At 36.4% G+C, this 20753-nt stretch overlaps 1 protein-coding gene across 1 annotated transcript in view; it reads right to left on the bottom strand.

Moving 5' to 3' along the window:
- The window catches only part of LOC149250191 (uncharacterized), a 371096-nt gene that overhangs the window by 153623 nt on the left and 196720 nt on the right, over positions 1–20753 (bottom strand). The window contains exons 11-14 of the mRNA XM_089453574.1: positions 9596–10480; positions 8624–8999; positions 8263–8534; positions 7899–8149 (exon numbers count right to left, since the gene is read on the bottom strand). Of these exons, the coding sequence (XP_089309700.1) occupies positions 7899–8149; positions 8263–8534; positions 8624–8999; positions 9596–10480 (1784 nt within the window). The remainder of the gene's footprint in view (positions 1–7898; positions 8150–8262; positions 8535–8623; positions 9000–9595; positions 10481–20753) is intronic.

Below are 20753 nucleotides of genomic sequence, written 5' to 3'. Positions count from 1 at the left end.
ATTACACAAACCCCTATGGGGATTCGAACTGCTACCTCCTGTAGCTATTTTGATCTCCTTTTCTTCTCAGCACTGGTCTCTCTAGCACTTTTCTATTGCTTCACCTGCACGGCTCTGATACCATGTGAATAATCCTTAAACCTAGAATCCCTACTGCAGCAACTGATGATATTTCTCCTACTTGTTAGACTTACATGAACAACTTATTTTCAACTTCCTACGGCAAACATCGAAATACATACACTGCAGCCTACACCATTAAATAATATGCCAAAACAAGAAACTGAAAATAGAGAAAGATACAACACAAATGACACAGTTGGTTTTGGACAAACGTCCTCGGAGAAACCCAATGCGAGAAAATCGGTGCAGCATATTGAGGGTTTTTATTATTAAGCTGAAGTTATTTTTGTATTCAGTCTCTAGAAGCCTTGTTGGCAATCCAGTACAGAGAATATCACTCGCAGAAGAAATTAGTGACATTACCTCACTCTACACTGCAAGTCTCGGTCGATTTGACAGTTGAACCAACGAGTTGCCCAGCTACTTCGACTCTGCCCGCGTGGGCCTGTGTCAGCCTCTAAGGCACTATGTCACCTCTGGTGGAAATAAATTTGCCTTCCGGAGCTGATTACAGCCCTCCCGGCTAAGAAACATCAGCCTCCTCAGCAAATTCAGACTTCTGTGTGAAGGCTTCTACATTGCTCTGCGTGAGCCCTTCCTGGCTCTGGTCACCCTCTCTGGCCATTGCGCTGCCTCTTATGTGTGTCTCTCTGCCTCTCCACTGAGTATTCTTGGCTCCGAAGAAGATCCTCCAGCCAAAACCTCCCTCTGCCCCTCTCTGCATGATCACTACAAATCATTGTGTTTCCTCTAGCTTCAGCAATTCGATCTGACTGATCAACTCTCTGTGTGTCTTCCAAATGACCCTCAAACCTCTTTAAATAATCTTCTCATTGACATTCAACGCCCCAATTAGAAACCAATCAATGGCTAAGATCATTTCTGCTTGATCCTCGTCTTCTTCTAAAAGTAACACCCACAGTTAGATTAATATCCATTAATTATTTTATTTTCCTAAGTTGAAACTTAAGGTCCTATTAAAAATAATTAATTATTTTAATAAAACTGTCTCCGAGTGAAATTTCCCAAAACACTTTATGGGTTCTTTGGAATACGTGCCTAAGCCTCCGTGCAAAATTTGAGACTTAGAGCACATCCAATGCTAATAGAAATCAACAAATCTCCTTCTTGAAAATCAAAATTAGTAGCTAAGGAAGTACAATAAGAAGGCTCTCAAATCTGAAAATTTAAAGGTCTCTTTGCATTCAAAAAATCCGCCTCCAAGATAGGTGAACGATTACGCAAGAGGAGAGAATCTAGCCCTCTTTGTCCACAGCCTTGTCAAGGGAGGAAACTTGCCTTAAACTCTCGGCCTAGATCAAAAATCAGTCCTCCAATGCTCTCAGCCCAGTGATCTCAGCTCCCAAACAACGCTAAGGTCCTGCAAGCAAATAATAAGTAGTTTCAAGCCCTTTGCTTCCTCAATCCTGTCAACAAAAAGGGTGAGAACAATCCTCAAATAAATCTCATTTCTCTCTGTAAAATCAGCCCTCAAAGTTAGTGGAAAAAAGAGAGAAATGTTAACAAGTAATATCTACAAATATTCTACACAATTAGACCAAGGAATTAGAGCAAGGCTCCTCCCCTTTCCTAACCTTCAACATGCTCTTCAATAATAAAATAAAATCAATATGGGCACAAAAATTTGAGATAAATGATTTCGATGAAATGAACTTGAAATTCAAGCTAAGGCCAAGGACCCCTGCAAGCACAAAATCATAAGATGAGGCCTTGGGAAACAACAAACGTGGATTATCTTGTGAGCTTTCTCAAGAGTGGGAAGATTCCTCCAAGAATTTCCCCTCACACTTTAGGCTTGATCTAATTTATGTTTCTTAAAAAAACTTCAAATATGGGTTTAGAAAAATACAACGGCAAAGAAATTTTAAATATTTATTGGAAATAAACTAAAATGTTCCCTATCTAGAGCAAATTTTCAAAACCAAATGCCAATGTAAAGTAGCTCTACATTAACAAATCTATAAAAGCATAATGGAAATAATGAACACAATAGCACAAGTAGAAAGATGAAGCACAATGTTCAAGATAGAGTTGAAAATATCGGTATCAGCAAAATATCGGCGAGGGTCCTAAAAACATCTTATCAGCAAGATCGGCGAAAATATCGACAAAATATCAGAAAATATGGGCAAACATAAAAAATCATTTTTTTTCAAATTTTTAAACATATAAAGAAATAATGATATTTAGCTAAGATTTTCAAAATATGGCGATATTTAGCCAAGATTTTCAAAATATCACGATATTTTCAAAATGCAAATATCGCAATATTTACTTCGGCAATATCTCGCTTTGTTGAAAATATCAAGATATTTTCAAATATCGGCGATATTATCAACACTGGTCAAGATATTACCATGCTGAAGAAGAACAACACCTCATAAGCTAAGTCACCTGACACGGGGATTCGGGATTCGTGGTGTCGGGTTCAGACACGTTGACCCCCCGGAACAGGACACGTAGGATTCGTTATATATTATTTTATTAAATATATATATATATATATATATATATATATTTTATATATATAGATTAAAAAATTAGATATTTCTTACACAAATTTTATTAATGATACAAATTTATTGATTTCAAATATAGATCTTCATCTATAGCTATTAGCATGCATAGTACATACAAAATTCAAATACATGTCAATCTATTATCTATTTCTTATGCTTGGCCCTCTTGCCACCACGAGAAATGTCTAATTTTTTAGTCTTGTTGGAAAATCAGGATCTTTGTCATTAATATCACCCTCTAAGCATTAATATCCAGAGATATCTTTGTCATTACCTCTGTATTTGTATAGGGATCTTTGTCATTAATATCACCATTTAAACATTAACATAAGATAGAACAAGCATAACATGTCAAGTCAAGATTTTGTTAGTGATGCGTACATTTTTAGGAGGGTCATGATACAGGAGTTCGACAACCAATGTCACTAACATCAAGGTACATAGAGGGATTGGTGCTCTTGATTAAATACGAGTTCCATACCCTAATACATGACAAAATTCAATGGAAACATTGCAATCCCCCAATCCTAAAATCCTGAAAAACTGATAAGTCTGCTAGATTTTGAATGAAATCTAAAATTCTACTTTCTCCATATGAAATCCAATGAGGCTAGAACCACTCTCAAACATCCTGAGTCATTTCATGGTAATGTTAAAAATTTAAGTAAAAGGATGAAAATGAAGATTAAGGAGAATGTCACTTTTACTTTAAGAATTTAACATTACCATGAATAGCATATCAATACTAGGGCCTAGACTTGATCATTAAGCTGCCAAAACGCTTGCCAAATGAAAATATGCATGGCTGTAATGACCAAATGCGGCCTTTTCATACCCGCGCAGGTCACTTTTGCCGCCTAACGAGTCCTGGAAAATAGGACACGCTGCCAAAATCGTGACACGCAGTCGGATTCGACGTGTCAAAATAGGACACGACGTGTCATGGTTTTTGGACACGAATCTCGAGAGAATCATGTCGGACACGATGGATTCGGGATTCATGGGGCCTATAGGATGAATCCGATTTCATAGCTCATAAGTGAACCCCAAAGTCTTTTATTGCAATAGAATGTGAGTGTACACAAGAGCAGAGCTTCCCCAAGCACAATAGCTCATTTCAATGATACATAGTGAGAGCTCAAAGCTCTATTATATAGAGAAATGGGAGCAAATCCCAATGTAACAACCAAGTGACAAATGGACATGGAGAAGATCCCAAGGAAGGAAATCAAATTCCAAGTGTGAATGAGAGATGCCAAGTATGAAATGAGAGGAGTTTAACTAGCAACAACCAAGCCAAAAGATGACACCTCCAAACAATGTCTCCCATGAGCCATGCGTAGATCTCCTTGAGGAATGCGTAGGCCCTCCTTATGCAACTCGCTGATCCTTGATGATGTGCCAAGTGTAGAAGAGGTGGGGCTAAGGTGGAGACAATCCTCCACGAAAATCTCTATCCAATCTCCATCAAATATTCCCCAAATGTGCATTAACTCACACAAATTCGATTTTCCAAGTCACTAGCTCCTTCATTAATTGCCAGAAATTCGATTTCCTCATGTGGGCCATGCATTGATGATGTAAGGTGCCAAATCATCTTCCACTTGTCCTTTGACTTACTCCTTTGACTTGAGATAATTTCCAAGTCATTTCCATGTCATTTTGTCACATGGAGTTATTTATTTTTCTCCATTTAATTTATTTGTGGGCTAATTTATTGTCAGATTTCCCACTAAACTTAGGAAAAGTGGGTTTTGAGGGTTTAGAACTTAATTTTTACCCTTTAAAGTGTGTCATAATAGAAATTTGAGGGTGAGAGGTGTAATTTTGAGCACACATACCCCATACAACTTCTTTAGACATCACTTATTACATCTTACATTCAAATTTTATTCAAATATCCGTCCTGTGGGAAATTTTAAAAATTTGAACCCCTAGACCTAATCAAATTCCACGGAAAATTACGAGTGATCTAGTATGGTAATATACAATGACTCTCAACACTAGGACTCACACAAAGCCTCACCATCAAGCCGCACTCCAGCTTTGGGGTTATGCTTGGAGGAAAAAAAAATTAATTATTAAATCCCCGCAAGCACCTAGTAATTAACCAAATGAAAAAAAACCTCCCAGAGTAAATTCACTTGATGACAAGGTCCCAAGTTACCTACCCCTATTACATGACTCAACTCATCATACTAGCATCACTTTACATCATCCTCGTAGGGCTTGTGAAATATGAGTACAACAAAAGAAGATGAGAAGAAGAAGTAGAGTTGAAAAACTCTGATGATATAGTGAATTATGATGGTACATGAAGCCTCTGATACATCTTTAAGCATGGAGTCTTCAAAACAAAATTGGATATCCTTAAGTGGTCAACGTCCGGCTCCACATGGGGATAGAAAGTGATAGAAAGTGGTCAACGTCCGGCTCCACATGGGGATATCCTTAGATAGAAAGTGATAGTATACAAGAAACTAGAATCTACATCCACCAACAAAAGATATATATATCAATAGCGTCCATTCTTAATATCATCATATAAAATCAAATACAAAAATGAAAAAATACATAAATGGAAATTTATTCTAAGAGCATAAATGAAAAATTATTCAAGAAATGAAACTACTTAACCAAAACGACAAGGATAAAGTTAGAAATACAATACAGAGATGCCCCAATAGCATCAAATATTTTCTTTGTAGAACAGTTTTAGCAGTTGGTCATTAACATGTAGCTCAAATGATTCTCCATCCAAGATGCTCAAATGGTAGGAATTTGTCCAGCTGCTTCTCTGATAATATATGGTCCAAGCCATAAACTGTCAAACTTACCATGGTTACTACTCGGCTTTTCATTCCTGCAATCCCATAACAAAACCATATCACCGTTAGAAAAATTCCTACTCCTAGATGATTTATCAAAATTTCTTTTAACCTTCGATTGATTTTTACAACAATTTTCAAAGGCTCTTCTCCTAGTTTCATCCAATTCTACAATTTGGTCAATTCTATTTTGCACAGCATCTTTCTCAGATGTAAAACTTTGTAGAAGTTGGTAAGCTGGTAGCCTCAAGTGCACGGGAAGGGTGACATCCAAGCCATAAACTAACTCAAAAAGACTCTTTCATGTTGAACTCTTCTTTGTAATCCTATCAGCCCACAAAGCATATTTAATTTTGTTATCCCATGCCCTTTTGTTATCCCCTACTATCTTCTTGATGATGGTGATCAAATTTGTATTGCTAGATTCAGCTAGGCCATTGCCCTAAAGATAGTAGCTTGATGAGTGGGATAAGACAATATCGTACTTAAAGCAAAATTATAAGAATTTAGCAGAGCTAAAAGCCTTGGCATTATCAGTTGTGATCTTGGCAGGGACACCAAAACGAGTGATAATTTTGTCTTCAAGAAAATCCATCACTACTTTGTCAGTGGCGTGTTTTGTAGGGATGGCTTCTACCCATTTAGTAAAATAATCAGTGGCAGTTAAAATCCATGAGTAGCCATTACTTGAATTTTCATTAAATTTCCCTATAAAGTCAAGCCCCCAATGTTGAAAGGGAGCTTCCACGACCACAAGCTGAAGAGGCAAAGAAGCTAACTTTTGCTTCCCAGTGAATAGTTGACAAGCTTGGCAACCTCTAACATACTTGTGCACATCAAAAAAATGGAAGGCCAATAATAACCAACTCTCAGGATTTTATGGGTAGTAGTCTTAGCAGCGTAATGCCCTCCACAAAATCCTGAGTGAAACTCAGTGAGAAACTTTTTGGCTTCAACTTCATCAACACATCTAAGTATCACCCCCTCTGGATTTCTCCAACCCAAACCATCCTTCATAATGCAATACTTAGTTGCTTTTAGCCTTAATGCTCTTCTTTTATGGCCAACTAAATGGCTAGGACATGACAAATTTGCAAATAATAGATAATGTCTTTATATCATTCAAGTTGGCTTAATCTTTGAAGTTCTGATGAAGTTGATTCCAAATCAATCCTAATGCCCTCTCATTCCCCTCAGTCAAGATTTGGGCCAACCCTTGGCCCTTTACTAGCTTGGTAGGTCTAATATCTAAATCATATTCTTGAATCTTTGAGACCCACCTAGCCCTAGTTCCTAAGCAATCAATTTGAGTTAAAATGTCTTTTACAGCAGAGTGGGGAACAAATGCAATTACTCTAGAATATCCCACATAAACTCTTCAGATGCAAAAGAGAAAAATCAGAACTCCTTTGAATAATCAGGGCTCACAAGAATAGGTGCTCTAGCAATGGAATCTTTAATTTCCTGAAAAGCCTTTCTTCCTACATTTCCCCAAACAAACTTAGCATCCTTCTTTAAAAGAGATTGAATGGGTTTAGCTATTTCCGCATAGTTTGGAATAAACCTTCTAAGAAAGTTGATCTTTCCTAGAAAGGATTGAAGGGTCTTGATATTATGAGGCAAAGGGATCTTTTGAATTGCCTCAACTCTCTCAGGGTCAATCTTGATCCCATCCTTGGAGATGATGTGACCAAGCAACTTCCCTTCAGTTACTCCAAAAACAGACTTAGCAGGATTCAATGATATTCCATACTCTCTACACCTATCAAAAATTTGCCTTAGATGACCCACATGAGAAACTCCATCTTTAGAAAAAACAGTTAAGTCATCTTGATAAATCTCAATGAATTTCCCAATTAGGCCCTTGAAAGCATAATCCATAGCCCTTTGAAAAGTTGCTCTAGCATTAGTTAATCCAAAAGGCATCCTCAAATACTCAAAAGTACCCCATGGTGTGGTGAATGTTGTCTTATGCCTATCCTCCTTCTTCACCATGACTTGGTTATAACCTGAAAATCCATCTAATAAAGACATCATTCCTAATCTTGTTACCCTTTGTAATAAGGTTTCCATGTTAGGTAAAGGGTAATTGTCCTTCTTACAACCTAAATTAAGATTTTGAAAATCCACACAGCATAATTGACCCATTCTTCTTTCTCACAATAACCAAGTTTGAACACCATGTGGAATGCCTAGTGTGAGCTATGATTCCAGCTTGGAGCATCTTTTGCAACTCCTTTTGCACCAAGGGGGCTAACTTAGGATTTATTTGCATAATTTTTTTCCTAAAGGGTTTGGCATTCTCATCCTTTAGAGGGATAGTATGTTCCATAACATCTTCCCTATATCCTTTTAACTCATCATATAAAAAGGCCAAAACATCCTTATATTCTTGAAGTAAATTTACCAATTTTCTCCTTTCCTCCTCAATGGTACCCTTCCATATCTTAACAATCTTTGGATCATGAGGGTACCAATGTTTACTTCAATGAATTCCCCTGGGTCAATTTTCTTATCCTCTTTTCTCTTCACAGCATCATGCCTATCAAACATTTGCTCCATGGCTACATGATCCCTAGGAGTGGGATTTGACACTTCATTACACTCCATATAGTTGCAACCCTCTTCTTTGTAGCCAACTTTAAAATCAAAAAATGCCTCCATGTTATTCAAAAATTTAATCACTTGGCTTTCATCATTGAAGACTTATCAATGCTCAATATTGTCAGGAACTAATGGTCTAAAAATAGCTTCCATCTTAATTTTATCACCAATTCCTCTCCAAGTTGTAAAGTAGATGCAGCAACATCTAGCTCATCAGCTTGTTTATTTCCTTCCCTTGGAATTGTTTGAAGATCCAATGCATCAAAATACTCCATATTATCCCAAACAACATTGTGATACTTCTTTAATCTATCATTCTTACAAGCAAATTGATTCTTCACTTGAAGAATGACTAAATCAGAGTCCCCCTTGATACTAAGCATTTTAATTTTCAAGTCTTTTGCCAACTCTAGACCTAACAACAAAGCTTCATATTCTGCTACATTGTTAGTTGCATCAAATTCCAATCTATAGGAAAACTTGAATATATGACCAAGGGGGAGGTAAGGACAATTCCAACACCCTTACCAAACTTTGAATGGGCACCATCAAAATTCATATGCCAAATCCAATCTTTCTTACTTTCCACTTTCTTCTCCAAAGGAGCAATAGAGTTAGCCAAGATAGCATAATTTCCCAAGTCATCAGATTCATACACAATTTCATTATAAGGCTTCTTGGGATTCTCCACATGATACTTTCTCTCCAACTCCCTATCCAATCTAACCATGATGCCCTCACTATTAGGGATGGTAGCATAACTTAAATCCATTTGCAAACTACCCCCTATATCAGCTCCCCACTTTCTAGACAACAACATCCCCCAAGCATCAGGCACATCAATCACCACAATATCCATGGTGATCATAATATCAGGATGCACTACCAAGTGGACTTGAAGATCCTTTATCAAACCACAAACTTCAATAATTTTAGAATCCATAGCACAAATGTTGTGGTAAGGTCTAGAAATCCTCAAGTTTAATTGATGCATGACTTTCTTGGTCATAACACAAGATGATGCCCCAGAATCAAACATACAATTATGCAAAAGTAACCCATTAACCAACAATGTAATAAAGAAAGGTTGATGGTCCTTGTTACCTCTACACATATCACTACTTTGCAAAATGATAGGGGCATCCTCACATCCATCCTTAGCAAAATTTGACATTTCTTTCCCATGAGGTGCATCAATGGCTTTCAACAACTTAGACTTTTGAGAGGGTATCTTTAGGATTTTAATCACATGTAATAAAATCTTTCCATTGTTAATCCATCCTCCCAAGTCAATACTCAACCCAGATGTAGGTGTAGTGAAAGTTTTAGGGGCATTTTGGTTTTTCTCTTGTTCTTTGCCCTTTCTTTGATAAGTCAAACCTCTATCTTCGGATATCTCTAAAATTTGATTTGAAGAAGCTTTTTCCCCATATAATTCCGTTATTTATCCAAATCATTAAAATTGTTCACACTTTTGGAAGATGGAGACTTCTTATTTACCCTTTGGCTACTCTCCATAACTTCCATCCAATTCTCCATGGACAAATGATGCTCCTTGCCAACTAAAATTATTTTTTCACTTGTCCCAGTCATCCCTCCTTCCAAAATCATTTTCACATAAGGACAAGTGGCTTCATCATGCATTTCATCACAAGGTCTACAATAAGGAATTGAATCATCAACTAAATTAGTAGACTCAAGTGGATTTGGTGGCCTATGTTCATTGGGAGGTCCTCTCTTTTGCCATTTCTCATTTCCTCTATTTTGAAATCTCCCAACTTGATTCCTTTCCATGGCCACCAACCTATTTTGGATGGCATTCATTTGATTAGTGTGATTAATTTCCATGGTTTTGATGAGTTGGGTTAACTCTTTTATAGAATCATGGGCACTTTCTTCCTTGGCCTTCCCTTTAGAGTCATGAGACTTTGATGGCCCTCTACTAAAACCAGGAATTTCTGACTTCCCTGATTCATTTCTAGCCTTTTCCATCTTTGAGGCTTCAGTTTGAGCTTCACTTAAATTTACAGGTTCCTTTCTCCATAGCTCATATGCAATGTCACCACAAAAGTCATCCAAATAAGAGCATAAAAGAAACTTTTCAGGAGGTTTAACATCATTAGGCATGCTTTTCACCAAGTCATTAAATCTCTTGTTAAACTCCTCCATAGTTTCATTCTCATTCTTCTTCATAAAGCTTATAGCGTTGATTAGATGCCTATTCTCTTTCTTCTCTCCAAACTTTTCCATAAAATCAGCAATGATAGCTTGCAATGAGTCATAAGAGTTAGTAGGTTGCTCAATGAACCAATCAAGAGCATCTTCTTCAAAGGAAAGGACAAACAGTCTCATATTTACATCCTCTTGGTTAGCAGTGTTACACCACTTAAAAATACAAAGATTGAAGTTCTTCACATGTGATGCAGCACTAATGGCATTGTTTCCTTGAAAAGAAGGCAACTTTTCAATAGCCTTGCCAGGGCTATTGTGAGGATGGCCATTTATGTTAGTAAAGTCACAAAGAGAAAAAAGGCCATTCATCATGTCTTGATGTACTTCTCATTATAGGAAATTTTAGCCTAAAAGTGCCCATGAAATTTTCACGTACATAATATGTAAACCAATCAAAATCCTTCAAATTTAAAAAGAGGTACATGTAAATATTTTGGAGGGAAAGTAAATAAATAAAAACTACTTTTTTTAATTGTATTTTTTGTGAAAAATCAGTTACCCAATTCCTACTGCAACAACCGATGTTAATTCTTCTAATTGTTAATTCGATTAACCAATTTACTTCTTGTGTGCTATGACAAATATCGAATTAAATACATTGCAGCCTACACAAATAAAAACTACGGAAACTAAATATAGCACAGGAGAGAAATAAACATCACACCCATCTACACAGTTATTTTTGGACAAAAGTCCCCGGAAAAAAACCAATGCGAGAAAACTGGTGAGTAGTTGAGGGTTTTATTATGCAGTAGTAATTAAGAGTACAATTCGTTGGATGCCCAACTGGCTATCCGATACAGAGAGAAACTAGACAAAACGAAATAGTGAGATGATCTCACCTTGTCACTGGAAGATCCGGCTTTGATCTACTGGAAGTGAGCCTCTGCATCCCTTCTGTGTCAGCCTCTGCATAGAACTGCGTCAACCCCACGCAGTCTTTGCGTCACCTCTGCTGGGGACTGCGCTGCTCTTCCTTCTAACCCTCTGCTAGCTGGAAACTTCAGCTCTCAGCCTCCCGATCTCACACCTCGGCTCTCGGCTTCTGAAACTCGATTTCCTCAATAGGAATTTGATCTCCCTTTAGGCTCTGCACTGCCACTGCGTCAGCTCTGCGTGGCCCAGCGTCAACCTCTTTGGACGTCGTTCTGCCCTCTTTGCCTTGTACTCTCCGACCCAGGAAAACTCCCCACCGAATATTATCCCCACCCCTCACTACAAAAGATCACTTCGAATTCTCTTCCCGGCAACTATTGTGCTTCAGAAATTCGATCTTCTGATCTCCCACTAACCAACAGACGAGATTAGATTCTAATCAATGGCTCAGATCATTTGGACTCGATCTTCGTCTTCTTCTAGAAGTTTCACTTACAATTAGATTAATACCCTTTAATTATTTTAATTTCCCATGTTTAGACTTAAGCACCCATTAAAAATAATTATTTATTTTAATAAAACTGTCTTCGGGTGGAATTTCCCAAAACGATTTTTGGATATTGGAGAATGCATGTGTCATAGCCTCCCTGCAAATTTTGAGGCTAAGAGCACATTCGATGCTACCAGAAATCAACACTTTTGACTTATCTCCTTATAGGTTTACTCAAATTTCAAGTGTAGACACTCGTTGGATGTCTATACTTGAAAGTTGCATCTCCAATTCACACTGCCTCCTCCCTTCCACTTGTTGCTTGGCCCATCCTCTCTTGTGACATATTTCCACAAGGGATATTTCTCAATGTTACCTTTAGGAGGAAGTCTTCCCTCAACATTACTTGCAGCAGACTCTGATGATATTGGGGGAGGAGGGGCATCTCCAATGGGGACATTCTTCCCCTTCCTTTGCCCCCTACCTGCTGCCCTTGATTGAGCCATGAATACTGTAAAAAAAATAAACAAAACATGCACAAATTTGTAAAAGAAATACATATACAAACTGTTGTAATACAAATGCAAAAAAATAGAGAGGAAATGCACTTACATGTTGCTTGAATCTCCTTGAAAACGCTCCAAACTTCTAACAGCAAACCCACAGCTCACTTCTTGCAAAAGGAATGACACAAAATGATAAAGAAAATCATAAAGTTCGCCCTTTTATTGGCCCACGGGTTCCGATTTGTCGAATTCATGTCGGGATTTCGTGACACGATGTGTCCGAACGAGACACGATCCGGATTCGATCGTGTCCCATTCAGACACGACGTGTCACGAAATTCGGACATGATTTAGGCGAATCGAATCCGATTCGCAGGATTTGGACACTTGGCCAAAAAAGAACAAATCTGGTTTCACTGCCTATAAGGAGATAAGAAAAAGATACAACAAAAAAAAGTAGCTTTCTTCTTTTGTCTCCAAAATTCATAAATATTATTTTATTACTTTTCCTTATGAGGCCACTTTTAGTCTGAAATTTCCTCCAATGCCTTGAAAGAGCAAACGAATTTCAAAATAGCCTCTTGCCCAAGAGTAGCAAGAAGTCTACTATGAGAGAGTCTCTTTAACCTCACTCTAAAAACCCTTTCAGGCTCAGGAATGGGGCTAACTAGACTACCTGGATTTCTCCTAGTAGAAATTCTTGCAAAATTTGATTTAAGTGGTGTCGCCACTTGAGCAAGAGTCTAACTCCAAAAATCCAATACGTGAAAACCAAAATTTAGTTGATTTTTAGGTACAAGAGGACTTGCCCCTGGCAATGGCATCAAGGAATGTTGTTGTCACCTTGCACACACACCTAAGTTAGTGAGAAAAACCCTTAACCCCACAAGGAGTGGTTGGTGGCAAAACTTAATAGATGGGGTTGTCACATATTCCCAACTCTCTTTGTTAAATCTTTCTCCTAGGTAAGCTAACAGGGGTGGTTCCTAATGAGAAGTTAGATGAAAAATGATATGAGATTTCTAGGGTATACTAAGGTCAAATGGATTACTTCAAGATTATGAGCAATTTTAATGAGTATGATGGAAAGACAAGAGAGGAAATGAATAATCATCAACATATAATCAAAGATAAGCATGTAAAACCAGTGCCTTTAATATTGCTTCAAAAAGTGGTAAACACTTGCTCAAAAAAATGTTTCAAAATGAAACACCAAGTAAACTGAAAAACAAGTGAATGTTAGATGAAGATGATATCAACTTGCAAGATATATATGGAAATGCTTTAATCAAAGCTACTATCATCCAAGGCTCCAAGCATATAAAATATAACAATTCAAGTGACTTGCAAATTGAAATAAACCAAAGCTTTACTTGCAAAAAAGGAAAGATATCGCACTTGCTTAATAAAAATACTTCATCAATAATGAGAGTGATAACTTCAATGGATGTTCATCATAACAAGTGCATAAAATCAAATAACAAATAAAATACTCTAAAAGTAAAGTGTGTTAGGATGAGATGCACCTAACTAAAGTGAAATGCAATTATCTTAGTAAGTTTTAGACTAAGTGTCTATTCTAGGTGAGAGATTGTTTTTTCAAACTCTTGCCAAGCAGTAAAGATTGGGGTGACTATAAGAAAGAGGGGCTAAGGACGCACCAGTCGTCATTAACAATACCTTTCCCCTAATCCTTACAAGTCGTGCGTGCCTTCATTCCTACAAGGGGACAATGACACCTTCATAACTGCAAGGTCACACACCTTTACCTTGCTCCGTACTAAATGGCAAAATTCTTAAAGAAACTCTTTGCCCTATGATGTATATCAACCAAGTTTATGTTTGACGGTAAATTCAATTAGAAATGCAAGTTATGCTAATATGCCTAAATGAAATGCAGGTAAATTCTCCCCAAAAGAAATATTGATTTGCAAGGCTTCAAAGTAAGGATAAATAGATAGTGCTCAACATAAATTTACAAATAGAACTTCAACTAGAGAAATAAACTTAGCTCACAAGTGTTGCATGTGCTCCATTCAATTGATTGCAAGTGAATTAAAATGATGCAAGTAAATTGCTTAAAAATAAAATTTGTTTCAATTAGACAATGACAATATAATGCTCCAATACTCAAGATAACAATATAGCATAAAAGTGAAGCATGTATTCAAGCGAACATGAAACAATTGTCCAATCTAAATAGGAGTTAATAAACTAAATCAAAGCTTGCTAGGAATATAAAGTGTTTTGCATGTAAAAAATGATTTGCTCAAAGTAAAGTGTAAACTTGCAGCTCAAAGCAACAATGAGAAAAAGGATGCAAAGCTCAAGTAAACTTGTAGCAAACTTAACTTGGTAAGGCTGTGTTAATTCCCAATTAATCATGCAAATAAAAATGAGAATGGAAAATAAGAGAGTAAGATGCAAAGTCAATACACCCACATACTCCTCCCTCTAAATGGAGAGAAGGGATGCCATGGGTAAAATCCTAAGCTCCCACAAGAAAACTGAATCTTGTATTCACTTGTTACAAAGATTAAAAACCTTCAAAAGGTCTCAAATGAACTTCAAGGAGAATCTTTACAACATGTGAGGCTTTTGAGCACTAGATCTCCTTGAAAATCAAAATTAGTAGCTAAGGAAGTACAATAAGAAGGCTCTCAAATCTGAAAATGTAAAGGTCTCTTTGCATTCAAAAAGTCAGCCTCCAAGATAGGTGAATGTTTGTGCAAGAGGAGAGAGACTAGCCCTCTTTGTCCAAACCTTGTTAAGGAAGGAAACTTGCCTTAAACAAGCTCTCCACCTATATCAAAAATCAGCCCTCCAATGCTCTCGGCCTAGTGATCTCAGCTCCCAAACAACGTTAAGGTCCTACAAGCAAATAATAAGTAGTTTCAAGCCCTTTCCTTCCTCAGTCCTGTCGACAAAAAGGGTGAGCACAACGCTCAAATAAATCTCATTTCTATCTGTAAAATCAGCCCTCAAAGTTAGTGGAAAAAAGGGAGAAACATTAGCAAGTAATATCTACAAATATTCTACACAATTAGACCAAGGAATTAGAGCAAGACTCCTCCCCTTGCCTAATATTCAACGTGCTCTTCAATGGCAAAATAAAACCAATATGAGCACAATTTTTAGATAAATGATTTCAATGAAATGAACTTGACATTCAAGTTAAAGACAAGGATCCTTGCAAGCACAAAATCATAAGATGAGGCCTTGGGAAACAATAAATGTGGGTTCTCCTTTGAGCTTGCTCAAGAGTGGGATGATTCCTCCAAGAATTTCCCCTCGCACTTGAGGCTTGATCCAAATTATGCTTCTACACAACTTCAAATACACATTAATGATTAGATCCATATGGGTTTAGAAAAATACAATCCCAAAGGAATTTTAGAGATTTATTGGAAATTTTAGAGAATATAAAGAAAATTTTTAATAAAAAGTTGATTAGGTGAGGGGAAATCTTGGATAAAATATAATATTATAGTATTATACTTTACCCAATATTTATTACCATCCCCACCTAGTAAAAAATTCAAAGTGGTCATGGGTGGGGGGGAATACTAATTAAAATGTAATAATATTACATTTTACATATTATTTTATGTCACACCCAACCTAAATATTACATTTTACTCAATATTTCCCCACCCCTACTAATTTTATAGTTGAGTTTGTTTACTTTTAAACTTCAAATATAAAGAAAAATTACAATAAAAAGTGGACCAGTTGAGGGGAAATATTGGGTAAAATGTAATATTATAGTATTATATTTTACCCAATATTTCTAGCAACCTAGTAAAAAGTGGATGGAGGTAGGAAGAAATATTAGATAAAATGTAATAATTACATTTTACCTAATATTCCCCCACCTCCTCCCCTCACCCCAGCTCACCTTCATAGTTAAGCTTATTCATTTCTAAACTTACCATCCTAGATCTATCAGAGCTCTATTTCTATAGCACATTATTACACAAATTAAGAGAATATATTACAAATATTATATTAAAGTGATTATCAAAGAAGCCATTAGAATGAAGAAGCAATTATTGTTTTGTAGGTTGTGCAATCTTGCTTAACCCTACTCTTCTTAAAAACACCTTCCTGAAATAGAAAATAGCCTCCAAGAGCGCGACCAATAAGTCGCCCATTCCTGGCAGGCCACATGCATCTACAAACCCTGGTCGTCTCTTTGCCTACCACAATCACATCGGTACTCCAGATCCTGGCCATCTGGTAGCTACATCAAACAATGTACAAACTACTCACATTCTCATGGACAACATAGGGATACACAATAGCATAAATCCACTCTCAGAAATTATATACTATTCTCTTCCCATATTGTTGGTCTTGCCAGTGAATCAACTCTGTAAAATTGGAGGGTAGATTTTAATCATATGAATCACCTTGAACAAAACACAAACAGTACAACAATTAAAACTCTGATTTTGAATTGCAGCAAGGATAACACTGAAGTAGGAAGCTTTGAAGCTTCTACGTGTATATACACATTGTTGAGAAATCCAATACGATGGCAAGTTAATTGATTTCTCGTATTATGATATTATCTTGTGATGTTTCATTATTAGTTTTCTTCTTTCAATTTATCTTATTCTTATCATCAAGACTAATGCCAATCAATAAATATAAGAGGACACGAGATATAGACACGTAGTCAGGGAAAAATTCAAAAACCCCTACGTAGGGGAAAACCCAGTCAAGAACTCTTGCTTCCTTCAGTAATACAAAGTTGAGATGGTCAAGACCCTTATAACCTAGACTAAATACTCCCTCCATCAAGCCATCCTTGTTTATTCTTCAGTTCTAAGTTCTATGAGTAACACTTTGCAAACACAGCCTTCTCGTGCTTCAATGTTGTGGCAGCCTCCTCATACTTGAGTCATGTGGCATCCTTACCTTGCTTCAATCCTAAGGCAACTTCCTTTGAATTTGGTCCTGTGACATTCCTTATTATGCTTCTATCACCCTCTATTTGTGTCACACTTCAAATTTCCAGTAGCATCATAACTCGACTTCTATTATGCTTCAGTCTTGTAGTGGCATCATAACTCAGTCCTGCAATAATCTTATAACAAAGATATAATTTAGTTTTGTTGTGGTAGTGTCAAACTTTATTTCTGTGATAGCTCAGAATTTCAGTCCTGTGGTGGCAGCCCAAACTTTCGGTCATGCAATAGTGGTAGCCCAAAAATGGTTTCTTACTTCAGTTCTGTGATAGGTTGGTTATTTCAGCCTGTAGTCATATCTTTCTTCTATCCGAATTGCAATCCTCTGTGATCACCAAACTCATCTCTCTAGAATTTTTGAACTTGTATCACTGTTTTCTTGAGCGAAGTTTACCCTCCTACTTATAGTTGACTCCGACTATAAAATGAGTCGACCTGTGTTTGTTTGAGAAGAAAAGTATTTGTTTGGAGGTCGACGTTGCAAGGTGACTTGATGGAGGAGTCATTTGACAAAATAAATTTAATTTTGACTTCTATAAAAATCCTAAAAGCCTACAATGGAGGCTTTACCTATGACAATTGACCAAAGCATGAAACCCATGCTTTAACAAATCAATTTAATTAATAACAAAATTTCTTTGGCTTTCTTTTGATAAATATATTTCATTTTGACTCAAGTACAATTATGAAGACCGAACCTAGTTATATTCTTCCACACTCCCTCTTAATTAGGGAGGTATTCATACTTATATATATCTATAGAGGTACATGGATGATCTCAAAACACATTATCAACAAAACGTTTAGGCACACTCAGTGCCACGGACTAGATTCCTGACCAGGGCAATCTATTCAGGTGGGACTAAGAAGGACTAAAGCTTTCAGCCAGTCTAAGTACCATTAGGTTTACTTGCTAACCATCAACCTAGGGATCTAGGTGCGTATCCAAGGTCAGAGCTCCATGACCAATGCCACCCTCCCTCTTTGGGATCTAGACATCAATACATATGTCGGCCAGATGTCCTCCCAGGCATTTTACACACACAATGCCTCAACACATCAAATCTCTCTAACCTCAAGCATGCTTTTCAAAAACTTTGAGATTTAACTAAATAGTCGCAACCCCAATCAGTAACAACCTTTCAAATACTCATGAGTAAACACAAACCTTCGAGGTATTCTGACTTCTTGATGATGCCTCATAATTCATCACAGTAGAGGTTTCCCAAACAAATCTTGAGAAAGGTTTCCTCAATCATTCAACTTCCTTTCCTACTTCACATGCAGTAACCAAATCCAACTTTCCTTCTTTCAGCAACACCTCAATATGCATTCTCCAATTTCTTCTTCAAGGTATCCATCATGACTATAATATGCCCTCCCTCTCAACTTGGGAGATATACCTGATCTTTTATCCAGGTTCCTTCTTAACCTAGGGAGATCAACTTCTTTCTATTTCATCGGAGAATTTTTCATGGCTTCTTTCCTTCTTATCAAAGTCATCTTGATCATCATCATTCATATGACTTCCTTCATCATGCTTGCTAATCAAATCAACTTTACATATGAATATCTTCAACATCTTGAAGATTATGTACCTGTACAACTTAAACAGCGAGTACAACCAAATACATATAGAAGCATGAAGTTAACTATATCATAATCATACACCAATGGAAGCATTAGACTCTAGACATCAAATACCTAAACATAGTTACATTCATAATCAACAAGAGACTATGCTTCTATACTTCAACTTCTTGTTCAGGTTTAGTCATAAACCCTAGATCATATCATTTAAAGTAACTCAATCAAGATATCAATCTCATTATATCTAAGGCTTCAATATTTTCTTCAGATATATCACAGATTCTTCTATGACATATTGCAAACCCTAGAAGTATTTCAAATGACTACAATGCATCTAACAACTTTAGATTTCATATGTTAGACTTCTACTATGACATAATGCAAACCCTAGGATTCCATACACTAAGCTTTAACAATCAAAACTATTCTCAGCACAATATAAGGTTTCAACCAACCGATTTGTAAACCCTAGATTTCATCTTTGAGATACTAAGCCATAGATGTCAATAAATAAAAAACAAACACAGCATAATCTAGCGTTTCAACAATATGACCGACTTCTACTAGGGCTTGTTGTAAACCCTAAATTCATGATCATAATCATATCCTAGAATATCATACTTATAGTAGGGCTAGGTTACAAACCCTAGAAAAATGAGCATTAACAATAAGGTTAGCACAAATACACATCTAGGATGCACAAGCATATCATAACAACATATATTAGGTGAACCCAAGACACAAATATCTAAACATTAAAGTTAGACATATTCTAATTAGGTTAGAGTTTCGATCACACAGACAAACCTATACCTAGGGTTTCATTCCTAGGACATCATAAGGTCTTGCATATAAACCCTACCAAACCCTAGATATTTATGGTTTCAATACATAACACAAGAAACCCTAAATTTTCCAGAAACTTTAAGGGTCTAGGATATCAATACATGGACATTAGCATCAACCCTAAAAGATTAGGGTTTCCATAATAATACCAAAACTGTAAACATGACATCATCAAAAACCCCAAACATCAAAAGAATAGTATTTCATCAGTAACCGTAACCAAACAAAGGTTTTCACATTAGCCATGAGCATAGACATACCCTTAGGTTAGGGATTTAGAGAGAACCTTTTTCTTAGGGTTCCACAAGAATGATTAAATATATAAAGAGGGTAGATTTATCTAATGATTAATTGCCCTTATTAAGAAACTTTATGATTCATAGGTCCCAGACATAACGATGTTAGTAACGTAAACTCCAAAAGATAATGAACGTACCTTATATGTTAAGAGAATTTTATAAAGTGTATAGTCTAAGTCGTACTTGGAGATGTTCCTTTTACAGACCTTATACGGTTTCTTTTATTGAGGTGCTCTCCTTGAATGCTTTCATAGTTTGTTCTTTTGAGAGTCAAAAGAACCAACTTGATTTTTACCTGCAACATTTATTAACAAGTACAACCGAAATATGCAAGCATATTAGTATGATGACCATCTAGGATTTCTGTTATTTTTAGGAGATATTCAATACTAACGCTTATTGAGTCAAAATCTAAATTTTATTTTCCATAATGAATTGTCATATATCCTAGATATTATGGATTACGAACAAAAGTATATGTACTATTTCTGTTAAAGCGAACCTTACAAATTCTAAAAATAACTAAAAAATAGTTCTGTCGTACATACCTTGAATCTTACATAACTTAGTCTTTTGATTGTCCTTTAAGCTTGTTTCCCTTTTTCTAAAGACAGATTGTTAGTTAATCATAAGGAGCAATGTTAGTACTTACATGTATTTAGATAAGAGGACTTCAGGACTTCTTAAGGAGGAACAAATTATTTACAGCTTTCATCATCATCTTAGTATCCTTCTATGGAGAAGCTGCTACAGCTTCCAAAGGATTTCTTCTCACACAGATGTAGATTGCTTTCTTGATATTTAACAACTTCTATCTTTCTTCAATATGTTCTTAGATTCTTTAGG

This window comes from Pinus tabuliformis, chromosome 7 (genome assembly GCF_031772625.1).
Source record: "Pinus tabuliformis cultivar Carrire ecotype Pingquan chromosome 7, CPIR1, whole genome shotgun sequence".
NCBI classification, from domain to species: domain Eukaryota; kingdom Viridiplantae; phylum Streptophyta; class Pinopsida; order Pinales; family Pinaceae; genus Pinus; species Pinus tabuliformis.
The sequence above is the reverse complement of the archived record's forward strand: the minus strand, read 5'-3'. Positions and strand labels throughout refer to the sequence as shown.